Source organism: Pleurodeles waltl, chromosome 11 (assembly GCF_031143425.1).
Source record: "Pleurodeles waltl isolate 20211129_DDA chromosome 11, aPleWal1.hap1.20221129, whole genome shotgun sequence".
Classification (NCBI taxonomy): Eukaryota; Metazoa; Chordata; class Amphibia; order Caudata; family Salamandridae; genus Pleurodeles; species Pleurodeles waltl.
In genome coordinates this window covers 317,418,158-317,435,634 of record NC_090450.1, presented here as the reverse complement: position 1 = coordinate 317,435,634, position 17,477 = coordinate 317,418,158, and the positions used below count along the sequence as shown (strand labels likewise).

The 17,477-nt window shown below is 41.1% G+C and overlaps 1 protein-coding gene across 4 annotated transcripts in view; it reads left to right on the top strand.

Moving 5' to 3' along the window:
- CEP63 (centrosomal protein 63) overlaps positions 1-16,031 on the top strand; it is a 379,989-nt gene extending 363,958 nt beyond the window's left edge. For all 4 annotated transcript variants that reach the window (XM_069213574.1, XM_069213577.1, XM_069213576.1 and 1 more), the window contains one exon: positions 14,940-16,031. In XM_069213574.1, coding sequence (XP_069069675.1) covers positions 14,940-15,098 — 159 coding nt within the window. In that variant the 3' untranslated portion in view covers positions 15,099-16,031. The remainder of the gene's footprint in view (positions 1-14,939) is intronic.
- Positions 16,032-17,477: the final 1,446 nt, after the last annotated feature.

The window sequence follows — 17,477 nt, the reverse complement described above, 5'->3', positions numbered from 1 at the left end:
TCTCAACCCCCTCCTACAAATCAAGTCAGTTAATCACCTATTCAGTCTCTGCTAATCCCCCTATTGTGTGACTATCTGGGGCAAATTCACAAAGTCACAACTGTACATAACACCCAGTCATGTGACCTAAGGCAGCTTACAGGCTTAGAGGACTAAGGGCATGAAAATGCCTACTTTTTAAAAGTGGCATTTTCTGACTTTACCAATAAAGAAGGTTTATCATTACAAGTTCATAGGTATCAAACATGACTTTTCTACCATCACTGGTTTAGGAATTATAACTTATTAATTTTAATAAGGAACCCCCAGTGTTACCCTATGAGAGGGGTAGGCCTCTCAGTAGTAGGTAAATGAATTTGGGAGTTTGTGACTACTAGGACATGTAAAACTAAAAAGTACATGCCCTACCTTTTAATTACATAGCACCCTGTCCTATGGGCTACTTAGGGCATACCTTAGTGGTGACTTACGTGTAATAAAAGGGGAGTTTAAGGCATGGAAAGGGGTTTTAAATGCCAAGTCGACATGGCAATGGGACACTGCCTTCAAACTGAAATGGAAGGCCTGGGACAAATTTTAAGGTACCAGTTAAGTGGGTGGCACATTACATGCTGCAGGCCCACTGGTAGCATTTTTTTACGGGCCCTGGGTACATGGTATACCACACTACAAGGGACTTACATGTAAATTAAATATGCCAATCAGGTATATGCCGGTCAAACCATGTTTAGGGAAGTGAGCTCATGCACTTTAGCACTGGTTAGCAGTGGTAAAGCGCATAGTGTCCTAAGGCCTACAGAGCAGAAATCCAGACAAAATGGAGGCAAGCAGGCAATACGTTTGGGGGAAGACCATCGTAAGGCTCACAGTCCAACACTCAATGACCCACGTATTAAATAATACCACTAGTATGCAATAGTCAAAATTTTCTCATGAATGCCTGTTTCTCCACACCTCTCCTCAAAAATGGCTGCCTTCCCTAATGCTAGGAATTATCACCAGTGTGTTATAGCCAGCATTTTGCTACAGGTGTTGTGCGTGCCAAAAAATACCTCTAGTGTTTTACCAGCATCAGTGTTTTGCCATGGGTGCTATTAAGCTAACAATCACTTCTAGTGTGAAAGGGCCAGCGACTGTCTGACAAGCCTAATACACTCACTCATTCACAAGCACACTCACATTCATTCACTCAGTTTTCATCCAGACACCTTAAAACAACTCCAACACTCGTTACACTGAAAAAACTACAGAAATAACATCTAGGAAAAGCTAATTTTCTCAGTGAAATCCATGTGAAGTAAAACCTGCGTAGCGGAAACAGTGACTGGGTGACTGCATTGTTCATTTGTATTACCTTAAGGGCTTTTAAAATCATTGCTAAGAAATCTTAGTGTTTTTGCATTAAATTTAAGTGAATGAATGCAGGACCAGATAGGAGCCCGTTTCAAATGTTGTTTTGAATTGCCTTCCATGTAGGGCCACTTAAGCACTGGTCACAAATTAGAGAGAGAGTGAAGAATGTTGACCTAGGACCGGGGAAAGGCCGGTAAGATAACAGACTGACCAGTGATAGGACGTGAGACATGACTAGTATTCTTCTGCAGTTCCAGTTCTCTAACGCAATGCTGTGAAGGACTGCAGTGCTTATAAGAGAACGTGAAAGCACAAGGCTTGCTGCTGTAAAGAAATGCACCATGCACACTAAAGCATGTGCGGTGTAACTGTTTACTGCATGTGACCAGACGTAATAGAGTCATTAGAGTTAATTAAGCCAGGTCACATAGATAAAGGCTGGCGTGTCATCATCCCTCCCAATCAGGCGGACTCCTGCAGCATTCGGGGATTGATGGGTAGCCGAGGGTAATGAAGAATTCTTTATTGCAATTTAATACAAATCAACGTATATATACAACACAAAAATTAAAAGTTACATGTTGTCATCAGTTAGAGAAACAACACATAGGGGGTTATTACAACTTTGGAGGAGGTGTTAATCCGTCCCAAAAGTGACGGTAAAGTGACGGATATACCACCAGCCATATTACGATTTCCATAGGATATAATGGACTCGTAATACGGCTGGTGATATATCCGTCACTTTACCGTCACTTTAGGGACGGATTAACACCACCTCCAAAGTTGTAATTACCCCCTCAGTTCGTTAAAATAAACATAATGCTTAGAGCCTAGGTAAATTAAAAACTGAGAGACTTCTAAGTAGACAGCAATTGTCAAATACAGGGCTATAACCCTGAGCTCCGGGGACTGGCTTACAAAGTAACGCTTGATGTACGTCATTGAGGGGTGTGGTCTAGGGGACCCTGAAGGGGGCAGACCCAGGCTGGGAAGGGTAAGCCCTGGCTTAGCCCAGCCCAGCTACCTCTGGCAGCAGGTGCACTACTACACGTGCCTGCAAATAATGTCTGGATGTCTGACCCTCGCTCAAGGGTCAGAGAATAACAGCTAGGCAATACTAATTTTCTTACTAATCTTTTAATAATTATAATACTAATTTTAAAATTAACATGTTGCTTTTTCCAGGAAATTAGGTAAGCAGAGCCCCTACGCCCAAGGAAACCAGACGCCCCTGATTTCTCATGCAGTGTACCATCAGTCTTTTTTATCAGCTGACTGTGATAACATCATATTTTCGGAGATAAGCCCTCATCTCCCACCCGCCTCCTTGTAGTGTACCTTCCTGAGCAAGCCTCTGCACATTGTTCCGATCCACAGGAGATGGAAATTATTGATGAGTCACACTCACCCAGCTGCTGGCAAATTGACTTCTCACTCATGAAGCCCCTGGTTCTTTGGGCAGGCACCAGGACTCTCCAGCCATGTCTTTTGCATGAACTAGTTCTCAGTCCGCTCCAGCCATGTCCAACCAGTCCTCTGTGGTCAGCTGTAACCTCTTAGAGTTGGGAACCGTCCTAATGTGTCTCTGCAGCAGACAAACATAAAGGCAATCCCTTGACTTAGGTGAGCTGTTCCAGTCCCTGTTTGCTAACAGGAGTCCTTGAGTGAGTCCTCTTTTTCCACCAGGAGTCTTTTTTCTGCCAGCGGAACCACATTTTTCAAATGAAGTATTCTCACATACAGGAGTGTTCTGTGGAAGTGGTGTTTTGGGTGCTAGATTTATACGGTGAACTAGCCAGTGACTGGATGAATTCGGCCACCTAGTACTATTTCCTATTCCCACTTCTCTAGCAGTCCACCCACTTCTTTTGCAGCATTTCCTCTTTGGTTTCCTGTACAATTACTCTTTATCCCCAGTTTCAGTATAGTAGAACCCGTTTGCCACCAAGCAGACCTGTCTTCATCTCCTTAGGCACTCCCCTATTTAGATGAACACTTGTCCTACCTGACAGGATCCAAATTAGTTCTCTCTCCCACTCTGACTAGACCCTGGCTGACTGTAAAGGACAGTCCTGCGAATGAATAGGGAAAATCCTCCCTAGCATCTCCAAGTCAAAAGAGGTACTTCTAATGCTCTCCTTTGATCTATCTGCTGCTCCTGTTACTCCAAGATAGCCAATTCCTGCATAGTCACCAGTAATTAAAACCACTGAGCCAGGGGTGTTACCTCTTTCAGCAAAGGATAACTATTGCAGCACCAGTGATTACTGGCAGAATTGGTTTTGAGCCAGCTCTGGCTGTCTAAAGTGCATTTTCATAAAGTTAATTTTCCCTCCAGTTAATAGAAATCCGATTCCCCCTTTAAATTAGTTGTTCAAAATCAAGTGGGAAATACATTGAAATTAATATAGTACTATTGTAGCATTTTCTGGTAGGCAGATTTGAAATGAAATATTCTAATCTCACCTCAGCCCGTTTTATGGAAAATGTAGCTGAACCTAAAATGTTTTTTTTTGTACTTAAGTCACGCTTTTTAAATATAGTGTGCCTTTTTCACTCTGCCTTGTGAGCTATCAAGGTAGACTTTAGGGAAATCTTGTTAAGATTTTAAAATATTAAATTTTCAACGTGGAAAAAGTAATTTTCCTTGCTATGCATTACTGCAATGCTGTTAAACTGCAGTTCAGCCAGAGGACAGTGGTCCCCTCGGCAGTCAATTTTTTTTTTGTCATGTATGATGGTTCTCTTTGTGGTGTAAATGCACACTGCAGCCCACATGACATATAATTCTCATACTATCAGTGCATTGTCTGCACCATCTACTTTGATCATTCAACAAAGTTAAATAGATAAATTGGGTGAAACTAACTTCATCAGTACGATTGTAGCACCACAACCCATGCCCAGTGCACTAAATAGCAGTGCAACAGTGCACAGAATCCAAATACCTGCAAAGCCAACGTCTTGATTTAGACGTTTGTGGTAACGGTCCCACGTCAAGATATCGATTGAAAATCTATCTGCCGCCCTGATGGTCCATCCGCCCTATCTAGATGTTGGTGGGCCCATAGCCGAAAGTCTGCATTAGAACCACCATCTCCGCCAAGAAACACCGTCAGCTGCAAGCATTTATGTCACATTAATTATTTTAAATCACTGTGACATGCATATGTCGGGGAGACAATTGTGTCACACACGTCTGGAGACACACGGCACAAACCATATCGCACATATCCACAACCGTCATTGTGGTGCCATTCATTGCCAAATGTATCCTGGCACCACAGTGACAGTACAGTCAGAGTTGACAATGGTCTCCATGTGTGTGCATTGAAAGGGGACCTGTACTGGTAGGTTTCTGCTGTATGTTGTGTATGTGAGTCAGTATGTGTGTGTGGATTGGCTGGTTGAGGGATGCCCGTGGAACACTGACTCACAAAATAGGGATAGTACATCCAACACGGTCATTTGTGGTCACGAAAGGCAATTTTCGCATTTGCGACCACAAAATAGCTTTGTACATCTGGCCCGCTGTTTCTTCCTCCCTTACAATGTCTCATTGTCAGTGACACTATCTTTTGATTGTCAAAATGTGCTTGATGATATGACAGCCTCAGAATTTGTCACTGATTGTGGCAGGGAACTGAATGTAGGAGTCTCCAGGGATCCTGACTCCCATGCAGCAAGAGCAGGGCGAAGTTGTGACAATGTTGCTGGGGTGTCTGGGCCCGGTGATGTAGGACTAAGCACAGGAGGCAGACCCAGCTGAACAGGGCGCTGTACTGGATCTGAGGTCCAGGGTAGCATGGCAGTAGGCAGAGCAGAGGAAGCAGCAGAGCACGAGCAAGGAGTGATGCACAGCCCCTTAAGGAGGGTGAGTGTTGTCACATTTGCCTCAGTGAGTCTGTGAGGGGAAGAAAGAACCAGGAAACAGAGAGTCTTATAGGTGTGGAAGAGCTGCCCTTGTTTCTGGCTTCTTATTGTTTGATGCATGGGTGTCTCTATTGAGATAGTTGAAAACTTAGTGGAACAACAACTTGCAGCAGATGGAGTGCAAGTGTAGAAGGAGGCAGTTTAAACATAGCTCACCCAAGAGGGGACCAACGTTGCCTGAGGGAAGTTCTGTACTTAAGACAGGACTGTGAAAGTGACCCTAACCAACCATCCCCTCCCCTTCCAGAGCAGCCAAGGAAACTGAGTTGTAGCACAGAGAAGTCAATCAATCAGGATAAAATGAATGGCAGAAAGCAAAGTAGCAACCTTTGTTTGGCACACAATCCTGCTATTGCAGGGAACAAATCAGAATAGACCTTGAAAGCAGGTGAAGAAAGCACTTGAAAATCTGAGAACGCCTCGGGGACCAAGAAAGTGGGGCACTTGCAATCCTGGTGGGAGGGGTCTAATGGATGGTTCTCATAGCTCAACATAAATTACCTCTTTCCCTCATGCCATGTGACAAGGTAGCCCACCGGGTGAGTAGACCAATTGGTCAAGGAACTTTAAATTAAAGATTTTTTTTCTAAATTGTCTATCAGCAAAGGGAGGATACATGTAACGGCTCCGCAGTGGCAGTAAGCAAAGCAGACCAGTACCCAAACTTGGCAGGCCTAATCACTAAGCAATTTTTTTAGGATATTTTCAAAGGTCTGAGAGAGGATTTTGCTTCATTAAGAAAAGAACTGGAGCATAAACTGCAGGCAGTGAAGAAAGAGTTTAATGATTTGGTGAGAGGGTCTTCCGAAAATATTAGCGTGAAACAACAAAATGATCAAAGGCATGTGATGGATTTTGAATATCATATATTATATTTTATTGGATTATATGTACGGTATTATATTATATTGCCTTCTTTGAAATGGTAGAAGTTTCTAGAGATTTTCATTTGCAGTGCCTGTTATTTCCTGCCTCCATGCCTTGGCTCCAGCCTGACTACAGGCACAATAATGTGGTGTGATGTCCTTTGTGTGGGGACAGGGCATAGTCTATTGATTTGCAAGTGGGGCGGTGCCCAGCTCTACCCCAACATGCTGCCAGTGGAGGCCCATCAAGGCACACCTGATCCTTTTGTTGTGCGGCTGTCTAGGAGGAGTATGCAGGGTCCAGCTGCCAAGTACATCCATTCAATTGTATCCAGAACAGACTCCAGGCACCCAGTGATTAGGGCGGGAGGATCCCAATGTTTTAAAAGTGGTGTTTTCAAAATTGTGAATTAAAATCCAACTTCACCATTAAAGAGGATTTTAAATTACAGCTTCCCAGATACAAAAAATGAAAGTCCTACTTGCTCCTGTTCAAAAGTTAGCACTTCCTTATACATATATATCCTTACTTTTCCGAATAAGTTCTTTCTCAGCTACCAGTTGTTTTTATTCCATTTTAAAAGATTTCCTTAACGATTTTAAGACTGAGGGATTCGGCATTCCTCGGAGGAAGGGAATTCTTAGACAGCATGGTGAATCCTTCATAACCCATTTGTAGGTCCTTGTAGAGGTGTTTTCTGTTACCACATATTTGTGTGTATACTCGGGAGGAGGTGCTGGTTAACCAATAATGTGAGTTGAATTGGTTGGTTTTATTCTTTTTTATGTCTATTAGGAGTATTGTCTCTGTATCCTGCATTTTATTGTTTTTTATATATTCGTATCTGTAAGATGTACTTTTATGGTCTTTGACTGAAAAAAAAATATATATATATATTCTCAGTGTTGGTACCAAGTAAAACCTCTCGCATCACTGATTTAAAAATGTATAGTCCACTCTCATTCATAGAATGCTTGCCATTGACAACGGACTACTTGTCCTCCACTTATTCCTCTGACCGTATACCGTCATGATTAAATAGTTCTTAGTTTGTGTATGCTAGTCACTTTCAGCACATTACCATATGGGAGCGATCTTGTGAGCAATTTAAATGTTCTTTTTTCCCATCGTAAGCCGCTCATAGCAATTGCGATTTGGCATATCCTGCAAACACTCATTTAAGTAACTCACATTTATACTTAGTAGTATTGACCTCGTGTCAACAGGTGTGCCTCCCTCTCGGCTTGCGACGTTATGGCAAGCTTAAAATAGTCTTGACACAAATGCCACTAAATCGTTTGCCAAATTCTTTTGACAACGGATGCTTCCTTGCGTGCAAGTGGACGCACACGATAAATCCAAACACTAAGTTCAAAGGAACAGGAGCACTCTCTGGGTTCCATGAATCAGATTTATTGCTTATTCCAACATACGCATTTTGGCGATGTCTGCCTTTCTCAATGTTGGTACAAAGTAAAACCTTTAATGGCATTTGTGTTCAGACTATTTTATATGCATACCCTTTCCATGTAATCATGTATCTATATGTTTATTACTTTACTCTTACTGTAGAAGAGAAAAAAATCACTCTCTCCAATGCACTACTGTCACACCCTCTACCTCTCTCAATCTACCCTCTGTCTCCACTCTCTGGCTCATCCCAAACCTCATCCTACCATTCTGATCTCCAGAATAACCCGTTCTAGTCTCTTCCTTCCTCTATCCCGCCTGGCTCACCCCAAACCTCATTTTCCTGCTATGGTCGCCCACATAACCCATCTAAATTATTTCCTCATGTATCTCTCCTTTTTCCCAGCCCAGATCTCATCTTACTTTTATGATCTCCCAATTAACACTTTCTAGTTCTTCCCTCTGCTAACTCTCTATTATTCTAGTCAATCCAATCAACATACTCACAGGTCAACCACTGAAATTAACTCATATTTCCCATTACTAATCCACCACTAATCTTTTTGGGTTCTGGAGTAGCATGCCACTTGCCGACAAGCCCTTCGAGGCCTCGTCGGGGGAAGTAAGCGCTATATAAGTACAATTACAGTTAAATAGTGAAAACTGACGCATGACAGTGACAGATTCACTTGTCATCCTGTGGTATGAAGACTACTAAAGGCTCTTGGTTAGCATCAATGAGCTTTTTTGCAAGTATATTTGGGAGTAGATGTAATTTAGGGGTAAGGTTACATACTTTGGAAACAGAACTAGGTTTTCATACCAGCCACCTTTACCTTTTCCCCATTGTGTGATGTTGGACAAACACTTTTTGGCCCTGTGGCTCAGGTTCTGTGTCTGCCAAAGATCTGTGAGCATGTAGAGGAGGTTCAGTGGGCAGGGAGTGGTAAACAAGAAAATAAATCAGTTTCTATTTTCCCAGTGCAAACCTCATGATTCTTCCTGACATGAGGTTTCAGTCTCTCTCACAGAGACCCTCTCACTCTACGATGTACCATGAGGTCATTTGTACACAGGATTGCACTGGAAATAGTTATTAGTTGTGATCTGCACGTTGTCTATTTCAAAGTTAGAACATTTTAAAGGAATATCTACTTAAGGCATCCACTGGGAAACGTAGGGAAACTGCACATGCACCACTTCAACGCAATAGAAATGAGGTGCCATTCCACTGTGATACTTTTATCTGACTCCACTCGAAACTGCCCTCCTCCATCCCTTTCCCCTCCCATGGGCCTCCCCATCTTCGTTTCATCCCTTCACATTCAGGCCATCTGTTTTGTGTCCTCCTGGGTACCCGCATTCTTTGTGTTAGTAACGCTTTCCCGTCTGCACCCATGCGTTACCCATGCTGCTGTGTTAGTGAAACTTAGTGTAAACCTTTTCAGTTTACAAAGGAAATATTATTGCCATTTAATTCACGATGCAAGTCAAAGCATGAACTGTCACAAACTACTGAAACGATGTTTACTTTTGGTATTACGTGGGTAAAAAAACATTCACAGTTTTTCATGTTTTAATTTATCTGTCACATCTTCAGGCAGTGCTGGCTTTTTAGCCAGCCTCACTTTGCAGTTTGGTACTTTTCGAACTTTAGGCCTTGATTTATATCTTGGTTGTATGTATACTCTGTTGCAATGGTGACGTAGTTTACATACCTCTAGGATAAAAGTCAACCCGCCATATGTATAAGTGGTAGGACCGTAGGTCTAATCACAGTGGACACTATTCCACCTCTGCTGTGGTTAAACCCCTCTGACAGCCCTGTGAAGTAAGGGCTTTCTGATGCAGACCTCTAATTCCATCCACCTAGTGTAGATCGGCAAAAGTAGAGGTCAGTTTTCACTGTTCTTCATCACCAGGAAAAACCTGGGGGGGAAATGGGCTGTAAAAACTGCTAAAAGCTCCCCTCACCATGAGAGGACTCCCATGGCGAGAGGAGCATTTAATATTTTTTCTTTACATTCTGATTCAGGATTATTTTTTTTTTTTAAATATAAAGGAAAACAGTATGGTGCAGGGGTCTGTCATGTTGACAGAGCCCTTCACCAAACTGTAAACAGCATTGGCTGGAACCACTGTGATTTCCGGTCCTTTTTCCAGCTATAACTCATAAATATTACCTTGGTAAAGAGTTTTTTTTTTAAGTTGTAGTATGAAAACTGAAAATGAATGATGCCAATCCCAGATGACCGCTCCCACACTGGTTCTATTCTGGGCTATACCTGCATCAATAAGTGTGCATCCTACCCCCTGAAAAAAAGGACTCTTTTGCTTGAATCAAAGGTTGCAGAGTCAAGTGCAAAAAAGGGTATCCGCTTTAAAAGGCCAATGTTAACACTTCACTAAAACAGAGGCACATATTCCATAAACCCCTATACTTAGAACACTGAGCGCCTACATGGGTTTTCTGCCTTTGGACATGGCACCTGTTGAGTTCTACCCCTCCTGTAATTGGGAGAGAGATAAAAAAAACAACGTGCTGCCTCCCCTGGTCTCAAGCCCAGTCTAAACTCTGCCATGGACATTCTGCACCTGAAGCACCTCTGTTGCATGCAATCTGTCCCGAAAAAGTAAAAAGGGTTGCATGTGCTGCAACATTTGAGCCTTTGGTGGGCCTTCTTTTGCACGCCTGAAGTCCATAAAGTTAGCTTACGTTCATTTACGCATTTTTTTTTTTTCCCTGAAAGAAATAATTACGTGAACCCAGTTCCCACACACATCGCCCTCTGAGAACACATTGATTCATGGAAGGGCCTAAATTATATTAGGTTTCCAAATGGCGTTTTTTTCTGCTGCCTGGCCACTACTCTGGAATCTTCATGGCTGGCACACCATCCATTTGAAGCCTGAACAAGAAAGCCTATATATAGCAATGACCACCTTTTGGCACAGTGACATCATAATAAAAAAATACAAAATAGAAATCAAGATACTACAATAAAGGTCCCTTCACATACTCTATGCTGTGACCACTCGAAGGTTTAGTCATAGTTACGGTATTTTGCAGGCAAGGGCAGGGTGGCACGAGGAAAATAAATATATACAGAATAATCCACATCACTAAGGCGGAAGGGGTAAATAATATCAAATAAAAATCCTTATCCCGATAAATGCACTGGATTCTTCTGGGCCTCTGAGGTGCAGAAATATGCTGTCTGCAAAGTGGAAGACGTTGATAAATTCCTCTTGCATTTTCAAAGTCTTTTCTTAAAAAAAAGCATTTCAAGAACTTAATAAACAGTTGACAACCCATCTTCAGATATATTCAACGATTTTGATTTTGCACACTTAATAAATGTTGGTTAGTGATGTAGGAGGATAAGTAACAGCACAGTAAACGATTTAGGATTTAGATAAAACATTGGTGATCTCACTCCTTAATAACCTGTGCAATCAGTATTTTCCTTCAAAAACCTTTATTAGTTCCCAGAATTAGATTATCACCTGTGAGAATTGGTGACCATTCAGAGGCTGTGTTCTCTCTAAACATTGGCACCCCTAATCAAGGTGATTCCTTTTATAAATAAAATGTTTACAGTAACATGGAGAATGAAAATAAAGCTTGTACCTTGTATTGTTACATGGAGGTCTTCTAGGAAACCAATGATGAGTGTTGGTCCCATTAACTAGTTCCTAGATTGCGGTTGCAGTTTGACCAAGTCTACACCATACTTTAGTCTGGAAAGAAAGAACCATTCTAGGGCATGTAGAGTGTGCACCAAGTTAAGTACTCAAGCAGAAACATTGTTGTCTGTGGTATGTGTGGCTGTAGATACACATGATGGGCATTCTCATGCCATCTGTTACTGAGCTCAGACATGTGCACTTTGTTTTGTCTTCGAAGAAGTCTTTCGAGCCACGAGGTATAGTGAACTGAACTCCTCCTATGAACATCATCTCCATTGTCAAATTGTTATTTTTATCATTGCTGGTTTCGAACATTTAATGATAGAGCTCCGGGTCAAAGCCCCTTGGTGTTCATTGTCGGATTTCTTCAGTCTATCCTTTCTCACTGGTCAGAATTTTTTTTTTTACCTACATGTTTCTCCTGGTCTTCGTGTTCACCAAGCTTCGACGAACGGTATTGTATTGATGCCCCCCCATCAGGAGCTTGCCACTCGGGCCTAGCACCCTCATCTTCCTTCGCTTTCACTGCAAAAATTAGAGGACGGTGATGGAAAGTATGCCCTTTCATTATTGCCCCCAGTGTCACTCCAAGTATCCTTGGACCGACCACTGCCAGCTCTGTAACCTCTGCCTCTCCTCTGAACACAACATGGCCGTGTGACAAGAATCCCTCGCCTTCCGCTTAAAGAAAACCTTCAGGTACTGGAGGCTGGCCCCTGTAGAAGAAATCTAAATAAAGAGCTACAGCAATTTACCTGTAGGACGGATATCCTCAGGTACCGTATCACTATAGATATCAATAACCATAGTGTTGTATGTCAAGAACAAACAATGACACCTGGATGGACAATAAAGCTGAACATCAAGTTGAATAACAGGATAGAGAATTCTATCAGCAAAATATACATTTATTGGATGATTTCACAAAATACTAAAACACATAAAACCTAATGCAAGGAAAAAAGGAACATGTTACCTAACTCAGCCATACCGCATACATACCAAACTAAAGACAACCAAGATAAAAGATACAAGACACAAGACTACAAAGGGAGGACTCTAATAGTCCTAATATAGTATGAATTAAACAATAACAGAAGTAAGCCAGAGACGGCAATCAATTACATGTCAATAAAAAGATTAGAAGAAATACAAATCTAACAAGATTGTAGTAACAATCTGTAATCTAATACAAACGAGATCTATGACTAAGAAAGAACAATAATGAAACTATAAAGAACTCGAAAATTTGAAAAATTGATTGTTCAGCGAACCAGTGTTCATGAGCTTTACCGTGTGCTCCCATGCTAATAGAAATCAGGTCTACCATCTGTCAGTTGTGCTGTTAAGATGCTCGGAGAGGAAGATGGTTCCGTGTTTCAGATGTTACAGTGGCATTGTACAAAGCAGACTGGGTGTCACACCTTAAAGTTCACAACACCACTCTGCCCGAACCGGCACCTGGGTGTCAGAATTCCTGAATGTTAAGTATGCCACGTCCGGTGGTGAGGGAAGTTCGCGTTTGTTGTTGTGGTGTTTTTATTTGATCATTTATGACAGGGGGCATAATGCTTTCTGTTTCTAAAAGTTCAAACAAATGCTCATAAGTTAATGGTGGACCCCACTATATCTAGTGTGTTGTTGTTGAACTAGGAAGCCAGCAGTGCTATGCTAGTGTTCGAAATACCTTGAAAGCCTGGCAGTATACGAAATAAAGGCTAAAACAAGTTAGCACCAGCTCATAGGTACTGGGACTGTTACCAATTCTGCATAAAAGAAACAGAAGGGTTTACAAACTTGGAAGATTCCTGTTCTACCGAGCCAGACAATACTCTAATTAAAAAGGAAAAAAGAAGCACCTTCTCTGTATTGGTGTGTTTGGGATCATATAGGGGTAAGAGGCAGTGTGAGCTTGGAGTTCCACCTGAATTCAGACAAGGGTGTCAGCAAATACCACAGTTCACTTTAATTCATTTCAAACTGAAATTTTGATCATGACGACACATTTGAAGGATGCTCTTAACCTCTCTGATCCCCATTCTGTGTGTTCGCCAGTGCTGAATTAGGACTGTGGACTTGGCCAGACTGGCCTCTAGCGTTTCACTGTTATGGAGGCCAGTTTTGTTGACAGGAACTTGCCAGTGCTTGCTATATTTTATTTGTAGAACTTATAGATAAATAATGCACAACACATGTTTTTAAAGCGTGCTTAAAGGAAATTTTAAAAACATTTATATTTGCACTGTTCATGTTCAATCACTGCAAGTAGCAACAAAACCGGCCCAGTGGCAGTAAAACCGGCCCCACCCTGCGAGCCCACAGAAACTCCTGGTACCAGGTAGGTCAGTCAGTCCCTGGCAGTGGCTTCACAGTTGTGAGATGGCTATGCAACACAATATTTGCTCACTGTTTATGTGCTTTTAAAACATGTTTCAGATACTTCAGAGTCAAAACCGTTAAGGACACTGGAAGCTGAAGGTGTGGTATGGGAACTGACCTGGTCGCTGTGTCTTTGTTGAGGAAAGGTGCCTGTGCAGTAGGGTGTGGAAATGGTGTGATAGCCTGCAATATACAATACCTCCTGGACGCAAGTGATCTCGATTCCTAAGTAAATAGTGGTGAATACAGATGTGCATACAACATTGTCAAGGATTTTAGTTTGAATATGGATAATTTGAGACAGGCATCCACTACTAAGAGTGTGATGCCTATATCAGTGCAGGAAGTTGATATCCATGATGAGATAACTGAGACATGTTTCCTGCCGTTTGTAAAGTAAATTAAAGAACCTATTTGATAGCAATCAGCAGAAACCAACATCGTACAGGTTTAGTATTGACATATGGGCTGAAGCCATTTCACACAGTCGCTTTCTCTCTGGGGATGCATATAGCTAAGTTGAAGTCAGTGTTGTGCTGTACAACTTCAGATCAGGACCCTCAATTGTTAATAAAATGCAGACAGTGGTAGTGGGTGCATACCTACATTTCCAAGTATTTTATTATCTGGACTGTTTACTTCTGAGGGATGTCTTCCAGTAAAGGTATTTACTATTTATTCAAGCGACGGGTGCTGTGTCACTAGCTGGACCCTTCCATGAATCCTCCAAAAAGTCAAATTAAGACCAAATAGGAGGCTGAATTGAGGCAGTGATGAGGTATTTCCAGCTGGAAAGAGGGGGCTGCACCATAACCATTATTTCATTTTTTGCACACCATAAAAAATACTTAGGCAGTTTTATCTGGCAATCTACTGGTACCCCCAGCATGACTGAGATTTGAGGTACTTCTGGATTGTCGTTTTGTGAGTCAAGATGGTTCGCAAATATGAAGGTGAAGGGGGGACATTCTGCAAAAGGCAGAGTGATTGCCAAGTTTCTGGGTAGTTCACACTAGATGACAATCAGTTAAAGGACCAAAACGTAAAAAATTAAAGACTGATTCCTCCCTGACAGCGTCAAAAGCACATCAGAAAGGTTTCAGTAGGATCAGGCTTTTCTGAGAACGGGAGCTACAGTTCCACAACAATTTGTTCGAATGCAGGATTATCAGATTGGATCTGCCAGTTTTGTGTGTGCAAGAACATACCCTCCAGAAGGAAAATGATCCATGAGAGTTAATGCTACTAGAGATACATGTTTTTTAAAAACTTTTCTTTGCTTAACAATTTTATACTCTTTTCAGCACCCTACACGTGCCTCACCAGATCGATCCATATCCACTCGCTTCCTGGATGAAGAGGAGCTGCGATCACAGCAACTCTTGGAACGGCTAGACTTGCACATTGAGGAGCTGAAAAATGAAAGCCAGAAGACTCTGAATCAGTTTGCGCACACCAAGTGAATAATGTACTCACTCATAGAAGGAATGGACAGGGATGAAGAAAAGTACTGCCGGATGATATTTTGCAGACGTCATCACTTCTCTAACTTACTCTGTACTCTCATTGTATCAATGCAAGAGCCCACAATACTGCCAAAATAATAAGGTCTCTGAAGAGAGTTCTGCAGTTTCAAAAGCCTTCTCCTAGTATAATTGATAGTCCTATTAGTCTCTTGAAAATTCATGAGGTATTCTTCTTCTGAGAACCAGGCTTGACTATTTTCTCTTGTATCCTGCAATTGTGACCACAAGGACCACTTGTGCGTTTGATTAAGTGTGAAGTTGTAGCTTCTACCAAGAACCTAATTTTGTGGAGAAAAAAAAAATCACTTTTCTTTTTTAAGTCCGGCCTTGAATACTCCTGTTGGAGGTGACAGGCCTGGGTGTGACACTAGCTTGGAAGTGAACGAAGGACCTCTAACGCAATTTCTGACTCCTTAAAACTATCAATTCACAGGTAGAGATTATGCCATGCTCAGCTGGGGGCAATAGCGCTATATTTGCTTTTGCAGTAACGTTACAGATGTCACAAATTTTGGGAATCTTTACAGCCCAACCTAGAGGAGAAAAACTCCTGTGAGATCTGCTTCATATGCTAAGCATGACTAGAATGGTTGGAGCGAATACTGGGCAGTATTTGGTATTTCGGGGTACCTAATATGTGGCAACACATCAGAAGGTAAGAACTGCCATGAACATGACAACAGTCCAGTGTAAACTGTGCTCCATGTGTTTTTTCCAAGAATCTCATTATTAATGATCATTGTTACCATCTTTCTGTAACATGTATAGAGTGGGGTCTCTGTTTAATATGTATGAAATGGATATATTTTATTTGTTTAATGTAATATTTATATTTGATTATGTTTCTTAATAAAATAATGATATGTTTTAGCATTCTTCTACAATCTACATTTGTTTTACCTTAATAAATTATACCTTGTGATAATAATGCATTTTCTCTGCATTATTTTCTCCTCATGTTGTTATTATTTGTCAGGAAAGAATATCACTTGCACTTACTAATGTGTAGTGAAACTACAAATATCATTTTTTAACTCTGAGCTGAAGCAGCCTTAGCCAGGGTCAAGTCCCTGTAGACAGAATTAGTCCACAAAGCTTTCTCTTCGGTTCTCTTGACACCTACTGCCTTACAATAGCGTAATGACGTTTAATTAGTCCCATATAAATTCCTCTATAATCCCTAAAGGTATGAACGTTGATTTTGCCAGATTACCTTCACCCGGTTGTTTATTCATATAACGCCAATCCTTTTTTTTTTTAAAGGGCTATATCGAACCAAAGGATAAAAAACAGATAAACAGTGTTTCATATGATATCAACATAATTACGTATAGAACATTCTCCGTACTATACAGTAAGAAAATCATTACAATTTGTAGACACAGTGACAGCAATCTGCAACACACAAAGGTAAAGAGGTTATCAATAGAATATACAAATATATTTCTCTTTATGGATTCTTTAATAATACTCATAAACATTGACCAACTCCTCCCACGTGAAGGCTTTCTAAACTATTTTACAATGAAAAAAAATAAGTTAAAATGCTTATGCATACAGGTGCCATTTACTTTTTAGTTCTGATTGTTTAATTTTTGTTGCTACTTATTAATTGATTTTTACCTTCCACAGAGGACAATTTAGCATCAATAATTATTTATCCAAACATATTAAAAGCAAATAATGAAAAGAAAGGAAGTATTACCAGTTTACAGACCTGGATTGCAAATACAGGTCTAAACCAGTTTTGGAAAAGAAGAGAAATATTTTAAAGCATGGTAACAAATCAGAGAATCTAGTGGTCATATAATACAGAGGAGAAAATCATCTAGATTTGTGTCTTCATGCTGTAAAAATAGCAATTTTGTTCTAGCTTTAGTCAGATAAGGACACATAAATAAAACATGAGTTATATCTTGGACAGGCGAGCGGCAACAATTACTCATGAGGACTTTATGAGGGAGATGTTCCTAACTTCCAATAACAAACCATTTTTTCTAAACAAAAAATGGATCTTCTAATCCTGCACCTAGGAGTTCTGATTTTACAAAAATGTGATTAGATTTTTTTGCATGTGGACTGCAGACAGCCAGACTTTCGTATCATATACGGTTAAAGAATTCATCGTGGCATCAAAAGATATGAAGAAAAAGGTTTCGTTTTTTTTCCAGCCCCAGTCTGACACATCATAGAGTGCCACAAACAGTGCAAGGACCAGAGGGTCGACGCTGAAGAACTAGTCTGTCAGTGGCGAATTTGCTGTGAATTTCAACAAAGTTGTTCCCCCTTATTCCCTAGTTTATTTAGATTCAGAGA